We start from the raw sequence: 25859 nt of genomic DNA, 5'->3' as shown, positions 1-25859 counted from the left end.
ATACTAGGCTGGCGCAGTGTGCTTTCAGTGCATGGTATACAGGTCCGATGCATATAACCCACACAGCAGATCTCTACTGATGCTGAGTTTCAATGAACGGTGGATTCACGCTGTATCTAATGCTCACTACTTAAAGAAGACAAAAATGGAAACAGGAAGCTTTGTTTTTCTTGCATCACAAACCTGAGAACCTGTTGTGTAGGAAATACTCAATGAGGGTTATAGTTTGTGGACTAATTCATGCTGAAAGATTATATGAACAACAGAAAGAGACACACACACACACACACACACAAAGAGAGAGACAGAGAGAGAGAGATAACCAGCTCTTAATCTCAACAATATAAACACAGAAACAAAGATGTCCTTTGTCTTGCAGCCACATTGCTGATGTCACAGCATCGCTTGGCGATTTTTAACTTCCCAGTTATCAGAAAGGTTTGGTTTTTTTGCCCGTTGTATACACTGTCTCTACTGTGATAATCTCTTAGCAGTCCATGCTGCCCCTGAGAAATAATAGCTATTATTATTAGTTTCCCTTGCTTTGCAAGGCAAAAACGAGCAACAATTTGCTTGCTGGGCTTGACAAAACCCCCAAAAGTCCAGTATAGACAACTTATAGATACTAGCCAGGTATCATTTGCAGAAAGACTCATCAACCAACTATCATATGTTCTTAGAACCACTGAAATATAAGTGACTGCCCAAATGAAACTTGCCAGGCTGTTAGAAACACAGCAGGTCTTTAGTTCACACACTACTTGCTTGTGGAGGGCAAGCATGTTGAAAAGGGGCTCAGGGCTGCACCTTTAGCTATGAAATAAAAGTTTCTTCTTCCTGCTTCCACCATCACCACTGATTGTGTGCAGTAGAATGTCTGAAGGGGTGATGCAATCATGTCCACTGTAACTAAACAACCGAAAAAGGAAAAAAAACAAAGACAAATGTATATTCTGGATGGAAGAGTTTAGTTTATCTTTGAAACAGGCACAGCTCCTAGATGTAAAAACACGCCTAACACAGCTCCCACGGTAGCAGAATCTGGCATTGCACCACCTTTGTAATCAGCGTTTTTCTTAATATTGCGTTCCGTGAAATAGGGTCCTCTTGTTGACAAAGCAACTCTTTTCCAGGTGATCGGATTATCTTGCTAACCCGTAATTAGTCAAATGAAGTCCTAGGCCAATGTCTGTTTTTTCCAAACACAAACTACATATTCCCAAAGTCACTGGTGACAATGGAGGGCGACTTTGAAAGTAACTTGCTAGAAGCAGAGAGGTACGTTGTTAGGGAGAGGCGGCAGACGAGAGGCTAGGGCAACACCTATCAAGTGTGCTCTATGTGTACTGATAAATCAACATGCACTTCTGTAATTAGTAATCAAACGCCAGCTTCCGCGGAGTCATAAATTCCTTCACTATTTCATCGGTGATCTGCTTTCGCCTTTGCTGGTGAGCAGCGATCAAGGGCTGCAGTGTTTCAATCAACGCCTTCTTCAGTTCTCCTGTCAGCAGTGCTCCACTTGTATAGGCCTGCCAAGAGAATGCCAGGGTCATATCTGGTAACATCTGGGGAAAGAACCCTCCTGCAAGTCTCCTGGAAAGGAACAGCTGCTGGCAAGCAATGCAATCTGTTTGTCTTAATTAGATACATCATTCCCTCTGACATATCTCTCGAGCTGCCATAGAAAGGGAAATTTTTAGGCACGGAGGATCCTGGTTTAAGGCCTAGAGGTTTGAGCTGATGACTCAGTAAGGACTTTTTTATTATTACTCCTAAGGGCACTTACTGAGGAACACTTTGCAGAGATTAGCTGCCTCTTACTTTAAGCCACTGCGTTGTGTTTGGAGGATAGAGGGAGAAGGATGGGGTTGCATTCAATGTAGCACAAAGGTGAATACTGTGTCAGTGTGAGGATTTCTTTGTGCGTGATGGAAAGTTCTCCTCTCCGCCCCCCATGCATGCCCCAAATCTCTTCCGTGTTTCCCCCCAACCCTCTGGAGCAGATTTGGTGATGGTGTGCATGGAGGGAGGGAGGGGTATCCATTTGCAATAAGGCTAATTCTTGCACTAGTACGAACGTTGCATACCTTTTGTGGACTTTCCTACCCTTTTAATGCAGGCGTGAAGGATGGGTTCTGATGCCTCAACAACCCGCCATGATGAAAAGTCTGCAATTTCCCCCCTGGGTGATTTGTATACTGATTGTGCATTCTTCTTTCATGGGAAATTTACAGAGCATAGAAGGAAGCGTCAACTCGCTGCCGACACGGCTTAATGGAGGCCCTAAAAATGTTTCAACTGCATGCACAAACAGGATCAAATAAGAGCAGAACATAATTGGGTCTTCCTGATGCTCAGCCTTTGCCTGGCAACTGCAGCGAGTGCAGTCTGCCATCAAAGCTGGGTGAAGATGTGAAGTCTAGCCTGGGTATGACTAACATGGGCTCTCTCCCACTGTGTAGGAATAATAGACATTCTTTGAGACAGTTGATAGCTACTGCCTCTGCTACCATCGTTTTCAGAGTGCTTATGTGGCTTCCATTCTTTCAACCAAGCTACACACACAATGAAGCCTACACCCAGAACTTGCCAGTCAATTTGGACCCAGGAGAGGAAGATATAAAGGAGTGCCAGGAAGGGGGGATAAAATCTGTTGAGCTGCTATTGCAAAATCGTGATTGCCTATGTGCTTTTATCTGGGTAGTGAGGCATCTCACTGGGGGAGGGGGGGGGAAGAGAGAGATAAGAATTACCTGCTTGATTTGTTCTAATTTGTCATCATCTTCGAGGAAGAAGGTGAGGTACATGTAGGACACATCCACATCACAGTTACCCCCATATTTTCGGTGTTCTTCCACTGTGTCTTTGCCACCAGAGAAGGCATGTTTATTGATCTGGAACAGAGATCCAAGGACTTCAGCAGGCTAGCTCTGGTCTACAATCTGAGCTACTTTTAACTATATATAAAGAAATTCTGCAAATCCAGTCAGAAGGGATTGTCATGGAGCAACTCCAAGAATCATAATGCTTGAAAAGTCCAGAGGTCATCAAGTCTATGTAGAGGTTGTCAACATTCAGCTCACTCAACTAATCCAGGACATAGTATAGCACCATGGCCTAGTTTATTATACCATGGCTGTTATGTGTTACTCCTGCACAGAAGCTTAACCATGGCTTGCTTAGCGCCAACAAATCTTGATGTGAAATCTTTTTTGCTTTACAAACCTTGCTGTGTTTTAACTATGATTTAACTGAGATCTCAGTACCCTTTCTTAACTATGGTTTATTTAACCACCCTACCCTAGATGCTCACCAAACTACAAGAGACAAGCAGCTGGAAAATAAGCTAAACATTCGAGAAACAAGCCATGGTTTTTTGATCATCTGTGGGACAACTTATGGTTAAGTGGCAGGCCAGAATGACTAAAAGTGTGTGTGTGTGTGTGTGTGCGCGCGCGCGAACACACACACACACACACACACACACACACACACACACGGGTTTATATAATTGTTTTTAGGGGGCTTTTATTTTGAGATTAATTTTTTCAATTTGTTGAATATAAACTTTTTGCAGGGTGTAATGAAGGCTGGGGAATAAATTAATACAGTACAGTAAAATGAGTAAGCATATGGCGTTATGCCAAAGGGTATGTGTATGCGCGCGCGCACACACACACACATACACACACACACACAAACCTCATAAGAACTGAAACTTTGCATAAGAGATTCATGCAACACACTGGATTCTCATGTCACAAAATAAGGGAAGCCCCACCTAATGCCAAAGCAAAACTCCTACCTCTATCTATTATTAAACAACTGAATGATAAAAAAATTATTTGTCATGAGATAACAATCTGAAACTGACTGGCAGGTTCGCTCTTAAATTCTCTGGGAGGATATATCTGGCATTTGGGCAACAGCATGTGAAGTAACCTGAAGGTATTTCAGAAAAAAAGCCAAGAAATCATGTTTTGTCCTGTTAAACCTTTGTTTTGTCTTGTTAAACCTTTGTTTTGTGCTTAATTCTTTATCCACGTACCACACTGCAACACACCCAGTGCACTTCTCTGGCAAAAAGTCATGCCGGATCGCCTTCAGGGCTCTGCAGACTTCATGTTGGAACACACTAAATGAACCATGTTTCAAGAGGAGAGTTGACTCGTCCATTCAGAGCCAGGCGGTCTGAGATTACAAACCACAGCAGCTTCAACACAGATTGATGCATTAAGCTTGGCTTGCCTAGCAACAGCCACCTTGTAGCAAGTGATTTCTGGTGCCTAGGACAAAACGAGTTCTGGTAGCTTGATTTACATCACAAGATGTCAATCTTTTAAAACTATGTGTATTTTTTTAAAAAATAGTGACACCACCAGGTGAACATTGACGTCAGCCCCAGACCTGTGCCAGATGAGCAAACAGGATGTTTAGTACATTAAATATTACATCTAGTTTAGCTGAGAGTGCAAGGAGCTCACTGTGTGTGTGATCCAGCCAGCTTCAGAATATTGCTTAGCTTCAGATATTTGTTAGAATATTTGTTTTGTTACAAACTGTGCAAGGAAACAAAGAAATTTGGTAAGCAGTTTGTAAAAGTAAGATGGTGCACTGGAACCCAGGTGTGATTAAAAATAATTGTATACACTGCCGACTTTTGTTTTCTTACCTTTGTTTTTATTTGCTTGGGTGTGTCAGTGAGAAAAATAGAGGAGTTGGGGTCACTAGAGCTCATTTTTGTTTGTGCACCTTGCAAGGCTGGAAAGAAGACAGAATGCAGCAACGCTGGCTTGGAAAAGCCGATCCGAGGGGCCACGTCTCTCGTCATTCTGAAGTAGGGATCCTGGAAAACAACAACCAGGAACAGGCTTGTGTGTGAAGCGGAAAACAAATGATTCACAGTTGTTTGCTTTGTGAGTTCAAGTGATGCAAAATACTACATAACAAAGAGAAAGCCTCTTTCAGGATCTAAGGCACAATAGATAAGCTGAACCTGGCGAAGCTCTGAATTGATGATTTGCTGTTGGGAACAGAGAATGACGTCTTGTTATTTGTTAGATCATAAGAGGAGCCCCCTGGATGAGGCCAATAGCTCATCTAGTCCAGCATCGTGTTCCCACAGTGGCTGAACAGTTTGCCTGTGGGAAACCAGCAAGCAGGGTTTGAACACAAGAACATTCTCCCCTCCAATGGTTTCCACCAACTGATATAATAAATAACAACAACAACAACAACAATTTATTATTTATACCCCGTCCATCTGGCTGGGTTTCCCTAGCCACTCTGGGCGGCTTCCAACAGAATATTAAAATACAATAGTCTAGTAAACATTAAGAGCTTCCCTAAACAGTTCTGCCTTCAGATGTCTTCTAAAAGTCTGGTAGTTGTTTTTCTCTTTGACATCTGGTGGGAGGGTGTTCCACAGGGCGGGTGCCACTACCGAAAAGGCCCTCTGCCTGGTTCCTTGTAACTTGGCTTCTTGCAGCGAGGGAACTGCCAGAAGGCCCTCAGCACTGGACCTCAGTGTCCGGGCAGAACGATGGGGGTGGAGACGCTCCTTCAGGTATACTGGACCGAGGCCATTTAGGGCTTTAAAGGTCAGCACCAACACTTTGAATTGTGCTCAGAAGCATTGCTGTGTCCAACAGAGGCAGCCGAGCACAGCCATCATGGCTAGTAGCCATCAGTAACCCTATTCTCCATGAATTTGTCTAATCCTCTTTTCAAGCCATCCCAATTGGTGGTCCTCACGACCGCCTGTAGGAGCAACTTCCAGTTTAACTATGTGTTGTGTGAAGAAGTGTTTTCTTTTAAGCATTACTGAACCTTGCAAGAGGAAAGGGAAGCATTCGTTCCATGGACTTCTTTAAGTTATCTTACAATCCAAAGCTATATAATTATAGGATGCAATTAAGGGATACGCAGAACTCATCGAGCTCCGGTAATTATACAGCTTTTTGGCCAGCGGCAATAGATTTAATGGAAGTGTTTTAAAAGATTTTAAGAAGAAGCGTTTCCTACCTGGTCAATTGCGCATGGGATCAGACACGGAATGTTGCTCTTGTTGTTGAAGATCTGTGGAAATGATGAGCTGAAGGATGGAGCTGCTTGAATAGCAGGAAAACTGATTTTCCCTAGAAGGGAACAAATCACACACATTTGTGAGTTTGCTTTCAGCAGCAAGCTAATGGCTTTAGACTTCATTTTGTGAGTCGCTCTGAGGCAACTGACAAAAGTGCACCTAGGACTGGAGTGCTAGCACCAGCTATTCCACAATTTAACAAGGACAAAATTCTTTCCAGTATGTTTACTGATGGAATTTTAATCTTGTGCTTCCTTCAAGGGGTTCAGGATGATTGACAAGGTTTTCCACCCTCCATTTTATCACAACAACCTTGGTTGTGACCCTGATTCTTTGATATAGTTGCTGAACAGCTCCCACTGGATTTTTGCTTCTATTCATGAATTACTAGAAACCTATCGGGAACTCACCTATACAGTCACTGTCTGTAAAACCGAAGATTCCTTTCACTTGGTTGAAGGTCACATGCTTTTGGATTTTAACAATGTTCCTATAGAATCCTGGGCTCATCCTGAGAAAGAAGGGGAGTAAAAATTAAAAATTAAGACAAGGAAAAGAATGCCTTCTGGAGAATATTCACAGGCCAGCACCACAATCTATTCTACTTTTTTTTACTTATAGAACTACAGAAGCAAATTATTTATACTTAAAGAACATTTACAAAGGAATATTTTTATTATTCCCCCTCCCCCAAAAAGGTGTTGAAAAAGATCACTATGACACTAAGATAGTACAGTCGTATCTTGCAAGTCGAAGGAATCCATTACAGAAGTCCGTTCGACTTCCAAAACGTTCGAAAACCAAAGCACGGCTTCTGATTGGCAGCAAGAAGCTCCTGCAGCCAATCGAAAGTTGCAGAAGCCCCGTTGGACGTTTGGGTTCCAAAAATAGTTCGCAAACCGGAACAGTCACTTCCGGATTTGCAGTGTTCGGGAGCCAAAACGTTCAGGAACTAAGCTGTTCGAAAACCAAGGTACAACTATAGTAAGTTATCTTTGCTCCAATTCAGTACTTTCTCAGCAAAAGTCTTTTGTTTTCCCTCCAAGTAAAAATAATGCAAAATTACTGCAATTGTCTTGGGATGCCCCTTTCAGACCAGGCTATTTGTAGGCTTGTCACCGTAAACCAAGTAACAAACAAAACATAATTAAAAGATTTAATTACAGTGGTACCTCGGGTTACATACGCTTCAGGTTACAGACTCCGCTAACCCAGAAATAGTGCTTCAGGTTAAATACTTTGCTTCAGGATAAGAACAGAAATCGGGCTCTGGTGGCACGGCAGCAGCGGGAGGCCCCATTAGCTAAAGTGGTGCTTCAGGTTAAGAACAGTTTCAGGTTAAGAACGGACCTCCAGAACGAATTAAGTACTTAACACGAGGTACCACTGTATAAACAGAGCAATGGTCACCCTATGGAGGGCCATAGGCTAACTGCTCCCGGTTAAGATGTTTGTAGGTAAGAAAGTATACCGTGTTTCTCTGACCAAAAACGTATGGAAAAATATTCTAGGTCACTTTGAACTGCTGTCTAAAAGGAATATTTGTAAATGATAGGGACCAACTTTTGCAGTCCATGTGCTGCCAGCCAAGAGAGACAACACATGCAGTACACGTAAAGCTTATTTGTGCAACACCATCTGCTTCTATGATAGGAACCCAGGGAGCTGCCTGAGGACGATGGAGATGACTGGCCCATCTTGCTTAGCCTTGTCTCTGGCAGTCGCTCTACAGCAGGGGTCAGCAAGTTTCTTCAGCAGGGGGCCGGTCCACTGTCCCTCAGACCTTGTGGGAGGCCGGATTATATTTTGGGGAAAAAAAATTGATGCATGAGCCCCGTGGCTGCTTACCTGTGTCTTGCGAGTAGCAGGGGCTGGCGGCGGCGGGACGATGAGCGGAGCGCGAAAGGGCTCCAGAAAGGGGCTGCTTAAAATGGCGGCTGCTCAAGCGCTACTGCTGCTGGCACCAACAAAGCCCAGCCCCCTTCCTCCTCTAGGCAGGGCGGGGAGAAGCCAGGAGGAGGGAGGGAGGAGGCGGCGCCGCTGCCGCATGAAGGAGAGGGAGGGAAAGAACGTATGTGCTGGTGATCCATGCGACAATTCCTGGACTGTCTGTGGGCTGGATCCAGAAGGCAATTGGGCCTGATCCGGCCCACAGATCTTAGTTTGTCTACCCATGTTCTACGGGATTTCAGGCAGCAGTCTTCCCCTGCCCTACCTGGAAACGCTGGGGATTTAGCGCTGCTTTACCACTGACCTATGGCCCTTCCCATATCGCAGGTGCTGTTTTACAGTGGGCCTCTGTAAATAAAGAATTTTTCATTTTCAGTCCCTCTCCCTGGCTATAATTAAGATGAAACCAAGAAAAGGCAGTGACTGCGGTGATTATGCTCTCCAACCAGACTAGTGTACTTAAAAAAGAAAAGACAAAAAAAGGAGTGGAGCCAGATTGACTCAAAAGTTTTACATTTTACAGTCCTCAGGTCTGCAATCCCTGGAATATTAAAACTCTACGGAAAACTACAGGCAGCTTCCTTGCTGGCCTGCCAAACAATCAAGTGCAACTCAGTTCAAGATCTGGTTTCCTTTTTAATAAATTCCTATTTCCTCTGAAGCTGAAATGACCTCGAGGGGTTGCAGAAGCATTGCGCCCCCTACTGGCACTTAATATGATAACCTTATGCATGCTATAACACTCTGGGATTCTTCCTTAAGGCTCGAGGGCGTGATAAAGACACACTGGGTTAACTGGTGTTTAATGGAACCCAAAGAAAAATGCATTTACTTATTGAAATTTTTAAAACTGCTTAATCAAATCTCCCTGTACTACTACTACTACTATTTTTACATAAAACAATAATAATTAGTAAAAACACAAATAAAATCAGTAAGATGTTTAAAATGAATGTAGGCGGTTTAATTATGTTTCTGGGAAGGCTTGGTGAAATAGGTTTTCGGCAGGTGCGTATGAGAATATACCAAGGGAGTTCCCAAGCACAGGTGCTGCCGCGTTGAGACAGACTCCTTGCAAACTGAACATTATACGGCATTTCTAAAAGTGCAAGTTCCGCAGACAGAAGTGATCAAATAGGCATTGCTATTTCCTTCTTTAATAAAAGCATTACTTTTCAGTAATATTCCCTTTCTTCTTACTGAACAAAGCTCATTTTACATCTGAAGGCAGCCCTGTGTAGGGAAGTTTTTAAATGTTTAATGCTTTATTAATAATAATAATAATAATAATAATTTATTATTTATACCCCGCCCATCTGGCTGGGCCTCCCCAGCCACTCTGGGCGGCTTCCATAAAAACCAAAAATACAGTAAAATGTCACACGTTAAAAACTTCCCTGAACAGGGCTGCCTTAAGATGTCTCCTGAATGTCAGGTAGTTGTTTATCGCTTTGACATCTGCTGGAAGGGCGTTCCACAGGGCGGGCGCCACTACCGAGAAGGCCCTCTGCCTGGTTCCCTGTAGCTTTGCTTCTCGCAGTGAGGGAACCGCCAGAAGGCCCTCGGCGCTGGACCTCAGCGTCCGGGCAGACTGATGGGGGTGGAGACGCTCCTTCAGGTATACTGGACCGAGGCCGTTTAGGGCTTTAAAGGTCAGCACCAACACTTTGAATTGTGCTCGGAAACGTACTGGGAGCCAATGCAGGTCTTTCAAGACCGGTGTTATATGGTCTCGGCGGCCGCTCCCAGTCACCAGTCTAGCTGCCGCATTCTGGATTAGTTGTAGTTTCCGCGTCACCTTCAAAGGTAGCCCCACGTAGAGCGCATTGCAGTAGTCCAAGCGGGAGATAACCAGAGCATGCACCACTCTGGCGAGACAGTCCGCAGGCAGATAGGGTCTCAGCCTACGTACCAGATGGAGCTGGTAAACAGCTGCCCTGGACACAGATTTGACCTGTGCCTCCATGGACAGCTGTGAGTCCAAAATGACTCCCAGGCTGCGCACCTGGTCCTTCAGGGGCACAGTTACCCCATTCAGGACCAGGGAATCCTCCACACCTGCCCGCCTCCTGTCTCCCAAAAACAGTACTTCTGTCTTGTCAGGATTCAACCTCATTATGCTTTCATATATGTTGGAAGCTGCCCAGAGTGGCTGGGGCAACCCAGTCAGATGGGTGGGGTACAATTATTATTATTATTATTATTATTAATATTATTATTATTATTATTATTATTATTATTATTATTATTAGTCAAGCCTTGCCATGTACTGCATCTTGTTATCTTGGGAAAAATGGTTCATCTCCCCCTGCCACCCCAGCTAAATTTGATAAAGTTTGAGATCACAGAAAACAACAGAAGACTTTTGATCATGCAAAGTTTCAAAGAATACTTAGAAATGTACCCCAAATATTCCAGATCAGAAAAGATGAAGGTTTTATTTATGTCAAATCCACAGGCTATAATGTCCTTGATGTTTTCTATGGCACACTGATAAGCCTTCTCAAGTGTCATGTCCTTCCACAGGTACTTCTCATCATCAGTTATCTGTATGACTAGGGGAACATTAAATACTTCCTGTAACCACCTGGTTAAAAAAAAAGAAACAGATTTAGCTTTAGGGTGGGTTCTAGTTAAATCATTAGCCAACATGGTAATCTTTATACAATAGTGCAATCTGGGTTGAAATTAAATTATTCACAGATTCCTTTGACAGACTTTACAGAATCGTTTTCTCAGCTGCAAAGACTCTCCTAAATCGATTTATTTTAAAGATGTGGTTATGCACACTATGGGTATGCACTGTCCACAATATTTGATTTGGACCTCAATTTGGCACTTTGGAAAGCAACCAGCCTCAATCTGAAGTGCTTCAGAAGAGATCAAATCCATGCTGGGGAAAAGCGGCTTTGTTTCTATTCCCTGTAGGAAAACAGCTATAATTCCCCCCCCCCCTATTTGACAGAAGTGGATGAAATTTGCAGGCAGAGTAGCCCCTCCAAACTGGATCAAGCCTGCCAAATTATCTGGATACTAAATGCTGCAATTGTGTCATGTAATCACAGAAATGGGTAAAGCGCATTTCCTTTCACTGCTACTTTGACGAAATCTTGGTTGTGCAAAACAGCAAGAAAAGTATTTTAAATCTGCATTCATACTTAGAAAAATCAAAAGAATTCAAAGAAACATGCAGTTAGTTCCACAAGCAGAAGGGGACTTCAGAGTGGTGCTTTCTAGCAAACTGCTTGGGAAACAAAGAGATTTCAAAAGCAGATCATGATCTGGCATGAGGTACAGGTACATCTGTTCATTTTACTTCAACCATTTGTACGCTGCTTAATCACAGTGGTGTATGGGAGACCCAATACAATAAGACTAACCATGTGTTTATGCCGTAAAATTAAAAAGTGTCCTAGAATTCACAAAACTGGGACCACAATACTGAGCTCCTTGTGGTACAAGCTACATATCTGAGTCATGGGGGGACTACTAACAGAGACTCCCCCAACAACCTTATTGATCGAGTGGTGAAATAAGGGATCAGGCAGTCCCTGAGATATCCTAGATCCAAGTTTTTAAGGGCATTGTAAATGAATAAAAATAACCTTGAACCTGGCAGCCAGTGCAAGCATTTGAGCCACCCAGAGTTATGTGCTGGCCATAATTTGCCCCTCCATCAATAGTCTAGCCACAGCATTTTGCACCAGACCAGTAGCCCCAACAGTAGCCCCACATAAAAGGCACTGTAATGACGGAATCCTGCACAAAATAAAATAAAAAAATCCATTGAGCTACTGCAAGCCCCTTGCATGAGCCCATCTTTGATGTCAGTCAGTTTTTTTATCCGTGTAAAGTTTTGCTGGCCACTGAATCGTATCAAAGATTAATGTGGTTACGTTACTTGTCCCATTATGTGTTTTCTGTCATTTTTTTGTACCAGCAGGAGAATCCAGTTTCTGTTTTGTGTATATTAAAAAAGTCTTCAAACTCCTTCTTTTCCTCTCAACTTACAATCAAGAAGCAGAAGCAGAATTCCCTGGGCAGCCTTTTGTTCTTTCGGCTGCTGCAGAGTGGAACTGCAGAAACATTTACACTTCTCTGTGTTGTTACCTTGGTTCTTCTGCTCATCCACATTTGTACATTTATTACAGTGACGCCTGTCACCTAATTCAAGCTGCTTATCTTTGTGGCAGATAAGACAGAGAACAATGCTACAGACAGGGGTGGGGAGATGGATCTGGCCAGGAGGTCAGATTTTTAACCTCCCTATCCCTGGAAGGGCAAGCCTGACAGGTGGGTGCACCCACACGCCAATTACCTGACATAACAATGCTATTCAGATCTGAGAGCCAGTGTGGTGTAGTGGTTAAGAGCGGTAGTCTCGTAATCTGGGGAACCGGGTTCGCGTCTTCCCTCCTCCACATGCAGCTGCTGGGTGACCGTGGGCTAGTCACACTTCTCTGAAGTCTCTCAGCCCCACTCACCTCACAGAGCGTTTGTTGTGGGGGAGGAAGGGAAAGGAGAATGTTAGCCGCTTTGAGACTCCTTAAAGGGAGTGAAAGGCGGGATATCAAATCCAAACTCTTCTATCAAATGTTTCCCCATGTGGTTTGCATGCTTGTAAATCAACTGGTTGTCAGTGCTTGTAAAGTACCGTGCAAAGGGCTTTGCAGGCGCTACGGATCAGTGGTACCTGCCAATACCCTTTTGCTCAACCACATCTTTCCCTGCCCCACGCCTGACATCATATATGGCATTGGTTGTAGGGCAGGTGGGTGTGGCTTGGCCAAAACAGCCTCAGGGACCACGGGCCAGACGTTATCCAATGCTGTCGTAGAGAATGATCTCTCCTAGCTGAGCAGAGGTAACTTGTTTCCCATGTACACAGAAGCCACAGCCATGAACTCAAATAATAGGATAATGAAATCTGCCCAAAGTCGCCCAGTGTCCTAAAGGGGTGTGCTGTTTGGGGAAAGGCATAGAGTAGAGCACAGATGTGGTCCACCAGGCATTGTTGGAGTGCATCTCACATAATCCCTGGCCATTGGCCATGCTGCATAGGGCAAGTGGGGGCTGGAGTGAAGAAAACGGAGGTGTCAAAGTTGAGAATCAGAGAGAAAGGAAAGGATTCACATTTGGCAGCTGTTTCATTGCCCAGCCCATTCATGAGTTACAGTAGCAATTGCAGTCCTATTTCTGCTTACAAAAGGTCCTCTGCCGGGTTGTGTGTGTGTTTTTGCAAACTCCCCCTAAATGCCTGCCCCCGTGCCTCATTCCATGGTCTTCAAGAGGTGCCCCCCCCATCACCAAGTCCATTTGAAGAGGTAAAAGGGGTAAGAAGAACTCATCCATAAATTTCCTTCCATTCGTGGATCTGAGCCCCAATTCTATGAATCACAGGTTCTGATTGTCTAGCGCTTTGTATGTCGTCTTAAACGAGTAGCAAATATATAACATGAAATGTTATATACTTCCAGAGTTACTTACTTTGTGAAAGTAAATGGGATAAGGTGACCAACATGCATTGCCTCCGCCGAGGGGCCTCTGCCGGTGTATAGGTAGAATGGCTTCTTATTTTCATAGGCATCAAGAATTTGGTTCATATCTCTGGAGAAAAGTAAAGCTACAGAGTTTGACTTTTTTAAAGAAGAGCTTGACAAAATGAAAGAAGCATGAGAAGTTCCAAAGAAGGCAACATGTCATTTTTGTGACTGCAATTTGTGTTTTAAGGAAAATATTGTAATTTAAATAGTGCAATTGGGGCTTGCATCTTGCATCAGGAAAAACCTGACTGACACCCCAGCTATGCAATCTAAAGAATTATGCAAGACTCCTTTACCATTCACCCCACAGGAAAGTTGGCTTTTGCTTTCTCTGGCAGAGATGTATGTGAAATAGTACATGGTACAACTGTACAAAGTGTGAAAGAGGCTGACAAACCAGCAATTAAACCTACTTACCTATGAGAAAAGAAGATTCCTCTGCGTAGGAAGTGGTGTGGTTTATGCCCAGTAACTCTTTCTATCCGGTTGATGAGGTCTTTATCAATTTTGCTGCTGCCAAATCGAACTGAAGACAACCAAAATGGGCAATAGATATTATTATTATTATTATTATTATTATTATTATTATTATTATTATTATTATTATTATTATTATTATTTACTACTACTACTATTATTTTTATTATTATTTACAGATTACAGATGCTTTGGGTTGTGTGTTTTTGGGCTGCGCACTGCGCCAAACCCAAAAGTACTTGGAATAGGTTACTTCCGGGTTTCAGCGCTTTGCGCATGTGCAGATTCGCAACCCGCGCGTGCGCAGACGTGGCGCTGCGGGTTGCGAATGTGCCTCCCGCAAGGATCACATTTGCAACCCGAGCGTACACTGTATAGGTAAAAATACAATATAAAATTATAGATACATTCAGCAGTGATATGCTGCTATCTAAATAAAAAAATTCCTTCCAGTAGCACCTTAAAGACCAACTAAGTTAGTTCTTGGTCTGATGCTGCTATCTAAATCACCATTGAATTAGCAATACAGCATAGCAACATGATCCCACCACTCCAAATAAAAACAAGGGAATTGTTAAATATTTTGGCTTACCATTACCCTTAAATGTCTACAAAAATGTACAAAACTACATCTACACTCTTCTTTAATCAGATTCCTGATCCCCTTTTCAAACTGAGCTACTTCATTCTCAGTAAAAGCTGTCAGAGTTATAGTGCAACCTTTAGAAAGTTTATTCAGAGGTAAGTGCCATCAGATTCAATGGTTCATATTCTCTAGTTAGTGTGCTTTTGACTGCTGCCCTAGAAGCACAAATCACCCTCTGAAATTTCTCATTATTTCATTCTTTCCTTAAGACAGACTTTTAAGGCAATGCTGAACATAAGACCAGATAGATCAAGTCTGAGGAATATCTAGTTCAGCCTTCTGCTTCTGACTGTGGCTTGTGAGAAACCTCCAGGAAACCCACAAGAAGGGTTTGAAGACAAATGGTGTTAGGCAGCAATACTGCCTCTCAAAAACTGGAAATAGAAAGGGCCGCTTGAGCACAATGGAAAACTTGGTTAATCTGAGCACTTCATGACAAAAATGCAGCAGACAGAGTATGTTATATTATAGATTTTTAAAATCTTTTAAAAATGGACAGAACACCACGTACCTATAAGTTTATCATAATCCACTCCCTTTGCACTGGATGTCTGTACTGTCCAAGGGTCTACAAAATCATTATCTTCTGTGTCTCCTGGACCATTACTGACTGGAGTGAAGTCTGTTGGAGGGGAACCTGGTTTATATTCCTCACCTGTCGCTGTTTTATAGCTCAGTTTTAATGACAGTAACAACTTAACTGCTGTGTCAATTTCATCCTGGGGTGAAAGAAGAAAACACACACAAGGCAGTGTTCAGGTTAATAAAATGCAGAAAGCTGTGGCCTTGCAGCTACATTATACAGAATAGGAAATGTTCTATATGCATGAAATCGTGTGTGTGTGTTTTGTGTGTGTATATACATACATACATACATACATACATACATACAAATATATATATGAATGAGAGAATGAATAACAGGTTGAAGACGAAAGTGGATGGGGCAGAGAGATGAAGCAGCTGGCTCTTCAAACTCCATGTAAACAAACCAAATGACCTGCTTGTCTAACCTTGAGCAACGTCACTCAAGGTCTCCATTTCACTTTTCCACTTGCAAAACTAATACAAATATTTACTTACCTTGTAGGGGCTCTGTAGGACTTGAAAGAGTTCTTAAATGTGCAGAGAAGCTAATATTTCCTTTACAGACTTACCCTAACCACCCCTATCTGCTGCTATCAAATCCCACCTGAAAACTCATCTTTTCCACTGTTTCCCATTGGCTTAGCCCTTTGTTCAACACTCAACTGCATTCTTACCCATGTCTCTAACCTATCGCTAATCTAAAATGCCCTGAAAATACAACCAGGTAACTAATTAGCCTATCAAATACATTACTAAAACATGGGCCACAAACAACAAGTTTTATAAAAAAAACACACCAGGCACGTTCATAGAAGGTGGGCTTATTAATGGACATTAGCCATGAGGAGTCAAAGGAAACATCCTGATTCAGAGCTTTTACTGCTGGACATGTAGGGCTGGGGTGGAAACAGCATGGCAGGACTACTGCACTGTATCCCAATATATCTGGATAAGCACCTTAGAAAATAAGATTCTGGACTAGAGAGACCCCTTGTTGGATTCAGAAGGCAATTTTAAATGATTTTGGACTCAGACACAGGACACTCCCGCTGGCAAAAAGAGTAGGTGGGAAGAGAATATATTTTTGCCAAGCCCACCTTCCCCTTGCAGTCTGAAAAGTGTTCCAGAGGGTTGAAGGACAGTATGGGGGTAATGCAGGAGGCAGAAGGGGGAACTGAGGCAAAAAGCCTCTCCCCGTTTTCCTCCAGTAGGCATGCCCACTGGATCTCAATCCTTTCACCGACCAGAAGGAGCTCTTCTGCTTCTGGAAGGGACATTCTAGATCAATCCCTTATATATTAAAATTCCCAACCAAGGAACTTAGAAATTACTGTTTTTGTGAGATAGCTACCTTTTTTCAAAAAACAACAACACCCACCCCCTTTTAAAGGAGCTAGGAGATGTAGAAATTCAGTTCTATTAAAAGGCTGAGAAACGAATGAGAAAATTGCATAACTAGATTCTACTAAAATAAAATTCTAACTGGAAAACTAATATTGCTAAGAGTTCGGTTAATGAACTACAATTTTACCTTTGGTGCTTTCTCAGCTTTTAGCGATCTGACTTTTTCTCCTTGTGCAGTCACTTGTTCAAACAGTTCAAGTGGATTAAGAGAGCAAAAGTCACAATTCTGAAGGTCTGCCATTTTCAGGAGTGTGAAGGATCTTTTCTGTTTATAGTTTAAAGTGCAAATTGCAGCTTCTTTTTATCCAGAAACTTCAAAACAGCCTGGAGGAGTCTAGAAGATAAAAGACCATGTATGCTTTAATCTTTGGTAGCTAGTTTTATAAATATTGCATAGGTCAAGCATTATTTTTTATGTGCAAACACACAAAATAGGATTCAAGTTTTTCAAACACATGTATTTTTAAATCTAAGAATACTGTACATGAATACATCGATTTAATATTTAGCATCCACCTGGTAGCCCAACAGAGCTTTATTACAGGAAAACAAACCTCATTCCAAAATCAAAGTCAGAGGCCTTCCTGAAGCAACTAGGCATGGCATTTACAGAGAAGCTTGCTCAAGCCAAGCCAGTTTACAAACGTGTTTGTCATCAAGGGCAAAGGTTCCTTAGCCTTCCTCCCATCTTTTTGATCTGACACTACTCTGGGCATCATTTAGCACTTAAACAGCTCACTCCTATATGTGCATTATCATTCTGCTGCTCTTCACTGTAAGGTCCCAGAGTGGGCCACAACAATTTAAAGTACATTAAAAACAGTTTTAAAACTTTAAATTAATATATGTACTCACAAAAAGGGTGGGTTTTGAAAAGATACATCTCAGGTGTCAAAGGCCAGGGTAAAGAGGTGTGCTTTCAGCATTCGCTCAAAGCTGTTTAATAAAGTTGCCAGACCCTCCTAGGTGGGGAGGAAGTTTTGCAATTTAGGGGCTGCCATAGAGCAGGCATAGGCAACCTTCGGCCCTCCAGATGTTTTGGACTACAATTCCCATCATCCCTGACCACAGGTCCTGTTGGCTAGGGATCATGGGAGTTGTAGGCCAAAACATCTGGAGGGCCAAAGGTTGCCTATGCCTGCCATAGAGAATGAATGCCCTCTCCTTGGCCACCCCTTTGAGGGCAACAGAACCACCAAGAGAGACTCCTCTGCCATTCTTAGCACCAGAGAAGTTCTGTAGGGAAGGAGATGGTCTTTCAAATATTTCAAGCCTAAGTTGTTAGGGGCTTTAAACACTACTTTGCCCACCTTGAACTGGGCTCAGAAAACGAACTCGCAACAAATGCAGCTGTTTTAAAACAGCGCTTAATGTGATCTACATGGAACCCTAGTCAGTAATCTGGCTACTGTGTTTTGGACCAGCTGAGGTTTCCAAGTCAGCTTCAAGAGCAGCCCCACGTAGAGGGCATTGCACTATTTCAACCTGGAAGTTACCAGAATACAGTGTTTGCATTATTTGCGTCGAGCAGGTGCTGTAGCTGGGAAAAGGCATGCCTAGCCACCGAGGCCACCTGAGCCTCTAGTGACAGCACCCCCAAGGTGTGGACCTGCTCCTTCCAGGGGAGTGCAGTGCCATCCAGGAAGGTTGTCTCCCCACCTCCTGTACATGAAAACTGGGGACACATATCATCTCTGTCTTTTCAGAATTCAGCTTCAATTTCTTGGCCCCTATCCAACACATCACTGCGTGCAAGCACCACTCTAACACTGCATCTGCCTCTCCAGATTCAGATGGAACAGAGAGGTAGAGTTGGGTGTCATCCAAATATTGATGACACTTCATTCCAATGGCAGCTCCCAAAGGCTTCCTATAGATGTTAAATAGCATGGGGAACAAGGTGGAACCCTGCGGGACCCCACAGAACAGCTCTCACGATGCTGAACAGTGGCTTCCCAAGCTACTTTCTGGAAACAGGTCTGGAGACAGAAGAGGAACTGTTGAACCACAGTACTCCCCATCTCCATATCCTAGAGATGCTCCAGAAGAACACCATGATCAACAATATTAAAAGCTGCAAGGGATCAAGGAGAATGAGCAGGTTCATACTCCTCTATCTCTCTCCTGACAAATGTCTTCAACCAAGGTGGTTTCAGTGCCATGGTCAGGCATGAAGCCAGAATGGAACAGACTTGGAAGTTAAGTCCCACAATTTTCATGGGGCTTACTTCCAAAGTGCTGTTGTAGCCTTCAAAAGGAAGCCACATGTCCCAGTGTGTAAGCATATCCTTTCACAGCCTTGAATTTTCAGCAATTTCTCCACAATTCTCCAATTTCCTTAAATCCCAATACAGCAATATCCCTTTTCACTGCAATACTCCTCCATTTGCTTGATTGCATCTCAAATATCACTTCTGGAACAAATACACCATACAATGCATCAAACTAAAGCCAATCACTGTTTTAACTTGCTGAGTAAACCGTTATTCCTGGAACTTGACTTGGGAAATGAATATCTGCTTTAGATATATTAATTACACTTCTGCCTAGCTCTGTGGCTAGGTGTATCATTGCTACTTTTTCCTCAACATTTAAAAAACAGGGTTTCATAGTATGCTTTGAGAATTCTATTCCACTCATCTACACGCCATTATTACGATGCCAAATGCTTTGCCTTAGTCAATTACGCTTAAGCAAAAAATTGCATGTAATAACTCTTCCATCTCCACATCTTCACTCAAAAAATCTATTCCCATGGGATCTAATTTCAGTCTCAATTTTTCTTAGAAATTTTCTGCCAATCATTTTTAATGCATTTTACTTATTCAACAAATAAGTGAAATGGCAAACTTACTTACACAATGTCTGCTTTTGAAATGAGGAAAAGACAGGGTATATTTACAATTTTCAACCTTCAGTTTGTTTTTCAGATGAGCTCCCAAAAACTGATGGAAACTCTGGTAAGCTCTATGCATTTGTGTGAGCAGGTTGTTCCATTCCTGAAGTGCTCACACAAATGCAAACTTTAGACCCCAGAAGGCAGAAAGCCTATCAGTTAAGGAAGTATTAAAACCCCACAGGTGCTCACTTTCGCTGGCTCCTGCTTAAACAGGACAGTATCCCTGCCTTCTCTGTATAACACAAGGGAACACTGCATTTTAATTGCCCTTTTAAGGTTATAATACAGGGGTTGGCAAACTTTTTCAGGAGGGGGCCAATCCACTGTCCCTCAGATCTTGTGGGGGGCCGGACCCACCGCCGCCTGAAAGCACCTCCCCTCCCCAAAAGCCCCCTGCCTATGCCACCCACGCCTCGTCTTCGGCAGTGTTGGTGTCCTCTGTCTCGGCAGGGCACAGAGCCCATGCTGTTGGCCTGGGCGGTGGAGGCAGCTTTCACGCCGATGCCGCTTACTTCCGCTTGGCCACCTTAGCGGGAAGGAAGGGGCAGTACCCAGATGCTGCTGGCCTGGGCAGCCTCTGGGTGCCACCGCTTCCTCCTGCTTGGCCGCCTCAGCAGGAAGGAAGGGGCGGCGCCCAGAGGCATCTGCGGCTTCTGATTGGCTGCAGGAGCTTCCTGCAGCCAATCAAAAGTCATGCCACATCACATAAGTCAGTCTCCGTGCGGTGAGGCCTCTGTGCTGTGCCTGTTTAGCACAGGGACTTACTGAGCGGGTGGCAGGGTCCACAAGGTTCGCGGGCTGGATTAACGAGCCCGGTGGGCCGAATCTAGCCCGCAGGCCTTAGTTTGACGACCTCTGTTATAATATATAAGAAGATTTACATTAATGTTCTTTGCTCACTCCATTACAATATCAATAAATATTAACGTGTCAAAGTGTATGATTAACAGTGTATTGTTAAATCACTAGCATAAGCAAAAATGCCCCAATCTTTCAGAATGAAGCAAAAGAATACAGATTTTCAGGCAATGTACCCAGGAGCCCTGGAATTCCTTGGAAGCTTACCAGAGCCTCCTCAATCTGAAAATCAATAATGGTTGTCAAGCTTTTCTGCAAGACAGCTTCCCTCCCAGTTTCCACCACCTGCAATGTGCAATAAAGTGCATATTGGGAGTATTCTAGGGCATATTCTCAATTTATGTGAGTCCATAAGCCCAGCTGTTATATGTGAACCCTAAGATAACTTCCCAAACCCTCTGCAAGACACAGAGGTTCCATGGCAAATATGCAAGTTGTGTACAACATTCCTTATCAGGGAGATAGTTGTTGAAAGGCCTCCCAGAAGGTAGGAAATGTGAAAACCAGAGCAGTAACACACTCATGCAGATTGTCAGCCACAGTGCCCCTTCAAATGTTTGTTTGGAGGGCAGGGGGAAGTTGAGAGGTGACTGGGAGGCAACTTCAATCACTAACAATGTTCTGTCAGAAAACAGCAAGCAGTTCAGCCTTCTTCCAAGTGTCTAAGTATACAGTGGAAGCTCGGCTTGCGAACATGATTCGTGTGGGATACACGTTCACAACCCGCAGTGTCTGCAATCCGCAGCAGCGCATCTGTGCATGTGGGGTTGTGATTCGGCACATCTGCGCATGCGCAAAGCGCAATTTAGTGCTTCCGCGACCCCCAAAACCCGGAAGTAACCTGTTCCAGTACTTCCGGGTTTTGGCGGTCCGCAACCTGAAAAAATGCAACCTGAAGCGTCTGTAACCCGAGGTATGATTGCTCACAGCTCTCAATTCGGGCTCTTATTGTACACTCTGTGTTTTATCTTATTGGTCTGCTAAATGACTGCATTTTGGCGGGAGGTCTCTGCCAAAAAATGAACGTTTTATGTTACATTTTATTAATGCTTTAAATTATTATCTTGTGTTTTAATATTGCAGTTTACTCTGTGCCCTGTAAATGGTACCAGGAACATGTGCTGATGGGTAGCTATATAAATATAGCAATAAATAGTAATAACTTTTTTTAAAAAATAGCTTGTAGCACTGTCTGGTGAATAGTAAGAAGGCTTGGAACTATTAGCACTCAGTTCAAAGCACTTATATTACGTTATCTCAGTAGATCAATATTAACATATTCTGTGGAAGAGGCAAACTTTGAACCCAAGATTTTGGGGTTGACAGCTTAGTCTGCAAAGGCAGCTCTTTTTGACAGACATGATTGCTAGGTGCATGTTATTAATTCCTTTAATAATCATGGAAAGTCTGTATGACATATACATGCCTTAAAAAGACCTGTGCGTGGAATGCTGCAAACCCTAATTGGGACAATGCTGATGACTCTCAGCCTGCTCAACTCACAAGTTCAGAGTCAGCCTTGTAAGCAAAGCTATTTCTCAATTGGATTACCCCACTTTTTGGAATAGGGCCCGGAGAGACAACCGCCATGAGATGCCATGACAGACCAGTGATTCACTGGTTTCCTCTGAATTGCAGCAGCTTTCCAGGATCTCAGAAAGAAGTCTCTTTGCTAGCCTGGCTACAGGAGATGTGACCACTAGGGAGCATGGATAGAGACTGTAGCTTATTAATCCAGGGCATGCTATGTAGGCAGAAAGTCCCAGTTTCAATACTCCACATTGCCTTTAAAAGAGGGATCAAATAGCAGCTGACAGGAAAGATCTTTGCCAAAGACCCTGGGAAACTGCTGAGCTAGATGAACAAAAGTCTGACCTTGTGTAAGGAAGCTTCCTATGTTTTCCAAATCCACCTGCAACTCCTTCTGCCCCCTCTCCTGGGTGAACAGCTTTCTTAAATAAAAAAAAAAAGCCTTTCTTAAAAGATGTAAGGGGAGACCAAATCCAAACGCTGAATAATGGTTATGAATTGTGAAGCCTCTGGTATGAATTTTGCCTCTGCCAAAAACTCACCAGGTGACCTTAGGCCAGCCACTCTTATCTCTGTCTCAGTTCCCCCTCTGCTGTAGCAGAGGTATAATAATGATGACTTACGGTACCTTGCAGTGTTGGTATAAGGATGATAGTACATGTGAACTTCAAGGATGTAAAGTGTTTTTAAAACACTGGCAAGGACTATACAAATGCTAAGTATCGTCATATTTTGGTTAAGGTGATCTAATAAACTAAGTGCCCGGTCTCAGGGTGGACAAAAAGGTCACATACAATGTTTGCCATTCGGCAAAGTAAGTGGTGATAGTGGAAGTGGAAGTGGAAGCAGAGCTCATGCCCCCTCAAGATATTCCAGACACACCAGTCTTCTTTCCTTCAGAAAGGGACTCCAAACAAGAAATTCCCCCATGAGGAAATGCTACATTTGGGGCATGATAGAGGTATATAAGATTACACATGGTGCGTAGGAAGAGGATAGGGAGACGTGATTGATTGGTTGATTTCTCTCTGTCTCTCATAATAGCAGAATCTGAGGCCACTCAGTGAATGTTGGAATATTCAGGACAATCAAAAATTATTTTTTTCATTAAAATTTTTTTCAATTAAAATTATATACTGCTTGATTGCAGAAAAAACCTCAAAGCAGCTTGTACAAGAAATTTTCACTAAAGACTTACAACCATAATTTAAAACACCGAGGAAGTTAAAACTACAATAGAATAGACCAAAACAAATTAAAACTCCTAAAAACTTTCTAAACATCTGAGTAAAGGTACCCCTGACCGTTAGGTCCAGTCGTGGACGACTCTGGAGTTGTGCGCTCATCTCGCTCTATAGGCTGAGGGAGCCGGCGTTTGTCCGCAGACAGCTTCCGGGTCATGTGGCCAGCAAGACTAAGCTGCTTCTGGCAAACCAGAGCAGCGCACGGAAACGGCATTTTACCTTCCCGCCGGAGCAGTACCTATTTATCTACTTACACTTTTTTGGCATGCTTTCGAACTGCTAGGTTGGCAGGAGCTGGGACCAAGCAATGGGAGCTCACCCCGTCGCGGGGATTTGAACCGCCGACCTTCTGATCGGCAAGCCCAAGAGGCTCAGTGGTTTAGACCACAGCGCCACCTGCGTCCCAAACATCTGAGTAGGCTTGCCTAAATAAGAAACATCTTCAGCAGGCACCGAAAGTAATATAGTGAAGACACCTGCCTGATATCAATAGGCAGGGAATTCAATGATGCTGGTGCCGCCACACTAAACGACAGAGTTCTTACAGATGCAGTGCAGGTATTATGTGGCACCTGTAAAAGTGCCAATTCTGTCGATGGAAGTGGTTGAGTGGGCACATATGGGGTGAGGAGATCTCGTAGTCAGCTAAACAGATCCCAAGATGTTAAAGGCTTTATAGTACCTTTCCCACACAGGGAACACTGCTGAACTATGGCATTTGTTCCTTCAAGATATAGCCGGTCCTACTTTTCTAAAAAAAAGAGACGCTGGAACTCACCAAAAACGCTTCCCTTGTTCTCTTACAACAGCAATGGTGCCCAACTGAGAGGTGCCAGAACTTAGTTCTGGTGAGTTCCAGCTGGGGAAAAAAACCCCTGTAATTAGCAATGACTGAGGACTGCCAAAGGGGATTGCCACAAGACCTAAACACTGAATATCTGTTGCTGGGAATCGGTGAATGGGGCAGAGGGCCACTGTGTTTGCTTCTGTGGGTTTCTCACAGGTGTTGGGGTGGGGAGGGAATGAAGTAGAGGGATCCTTTTTCCACATGTGGTGGTCCTGTAATCAGGGAAATCTGGTAAGTAATTTACAATGAATTAAAAAATATATTCAAAAAAATCTTCCCCCAAAAGCTGGAGGCATTCTTTTTGGGAATGGTAACAACAGAAATCCCTAAAAAACAAAAGAATTTATTATTATACGCCAACACTGTGGCTAGAACCTTATTAGCACAAACCTTATTAGAACAAAGGTGGAGAACAAATATGGTACCCACTAAGGAAGAGTGGCAGTTTAAAACGCTTGAATATGCTGAATTGGCAGGTATAACGAATAGGATAAGAGAAAAGGATGATAAGAAGGATTGGAAAATGTTTATTGAATATTTTAGGATCCGGTATAAACAAGTAAATAACCTAGCAGATCTTCAGTAAATCCCGCAGAATAGGAGCTAATACAAATCAACAGAGGAAGGAATTAGAAGATTAGAAATTTGGAATATGCGATTTAATAGGAAAAATAAAGAAACCAGGAAAAGGGTGGAAGTGAAGTCACCAGGTATTGAGCTGTAAGTCCAGATTGGTATGAAAGTTGTACTTAAAGTGGAGGGAAGGGAATGTGGGATGTGCTGTTTTTCTTTTCTGTCTCTGTATTAAAAATGCAAATAAAAAAATTAAAAAAGGAGACAAGGTGAGGCAACTGCCTCAGGCTGCAAGATCCAGTGGGGGAGCAGATCCAGATGTAGATCTCCCCCCCCCGCTTGCTCCTGATGTAGTTCTTCCCTCACCCCTTCTTCCCTGGTGGGGAGAGGTGTGTGTGTCGGCATTTGGAGGGGGTCTGCCTCAGGCAGGGCCGGGTTTAGGTTTGATGAGGCCCTAGGTTGCAATTTAATATTTTAATGTTTCAATATTTTAATGTTGTATTTAATGTTGTATTTTAATCTTGTTTTTAAGTTGTATTCATTCAACTTGTTTTTATTATTGCTTGTTAGCCGGCCTGAGCTGGGGAGGGCGGGGTATAAATAAAAAATATTATTATTATTATTATTAGGTTTGATGGGGCCTTTTATAAGTCCAGCTGTCGGACCTAACAGATATCTAAAGCCATTTGCACATAACGAATAGGAGCCTACACAACCATAGCTGTCAACTTTTCCCTTTTCTTGCGAGGAATCCTATTCGGAATTTCCCTTAAAAAAAGGAAAACGTTGACACCTATGTACACAACACAAATCACTATTGCTGTATGTAGGTTTTGTTTTATTTTTATAGTCTTATATTTTGGAAATGTACATCCAGGTTTTTTTTCCTTTAATTTTTTTTGGGGGGGGGCAAGAGAGTGGGGCCCTGAGCAATGCCTTGGGGTGGCCCTGTCTTTTTTTTTGGGGGGGGGGGAAGCTACATGAGAGAATAATGAGTCAGTTGGGCGACGGGTCGGACCCCCACGGTCTTCTTCCCCCGCTCAAAGGGTGGGCTGCAGGGGCGCCTCTCCCCCGACTACTCGCCTCTCCCCCCCCCCCAGCTCCTCACCTGCCTCAGGAGACAGCCGCTTCTCTCAGCGCCTCTGGAAGAAGCCGCGATTCCCCTTTGCATCAGCCAAGTGCGTCGCTCATCGCCGTCCGGGCGGGAAACAC

General features: G+C 43.3%; 1 protein-coding gene across 2 annotated transcripts; it reads right to left on the bottom strand.

Moving 5' to 3' along the window:
• Positions 1–949: 949 nt before the first annotated feature.
• On the bottom strand, positions 950–25859 carry WARS1 (tryptophanyl-tRNA synthetase 1). Of its 2 annotated transcripts, XM_081193267.1 has the most exons (12): positions 25756–25842; positions 24006–24086; positions 16824–17030; positions 15216–15423; positions 13999–14107; positions 13526–13645; positions 10443–10625; positions 6499–6599; positions 6028–6140; positions 4676–4849; positions 2757–2897; positions 950–1532 (listed from the first exon to the last, which is right to left on the bottom strand). In XM_081193267.1, exons 3-12 carry the CDS (start codon positions 16935–16937, stop codon positions 1374–1376), a joined length of 1422 nt encoding a protein of 473 aa, XP_081049393.1. In that variant the 5' UTR covers positions 16938–17030; positions 24006–24086; positions 25756–25842; the 3' UTR covers positions 950–1373. The 2 variants fall into 2 exon arrangements, with proteins under 2 accessions (XP_081049393.1, XP_081049394.1); XM_081193268.1 differs by lacking the exon at positions 24006–24086 and having other exon boundaries at positions 25756–25859.

The sequence above is a fragment of the Podarcis bocagei genome, assembly GCF_964188305.1.
Source record: "Podarcis bocagei genome assembly, chromosome: 1".
Classification (NCBI taxonomy): Eukaryota; Metazoa; Chordata; class Lepidosauria; order Squamata; family Lacertidae; genus Podarcis; species Podarcis bocagei.
The sequence above is the reverse complement of the archived record's forward strand: the minus strand, read 5'-3'. Positions and strand labels throughout refer to the sequence as shown.

Excerpts from the sequence above, each read along its gene's own strand:
- WARS1 (XM_081193268.1), bottom strand. The coding sequence starts at position 16,937 with ATGGCAGACCTTCAGAATTGTGACTTTTGCTCTCTTAATCCACTTGAA. Across the intron at positions 6,141-6,498 it reads TACAGACAGTGACTGTATAG|GGAAAATCAGTTTTCCTGCT; the intron begins GTGAGTTCCCGA and ends GTTCCCTTCTAG. Across the intron at positions 1,533-2,756 it reads AATTAGAACAAATCAAGCAG|GCCTATACAAGTGGAGCACT; the intron begins GTAATTCTTATC and ends TTCTCTTGGCAG.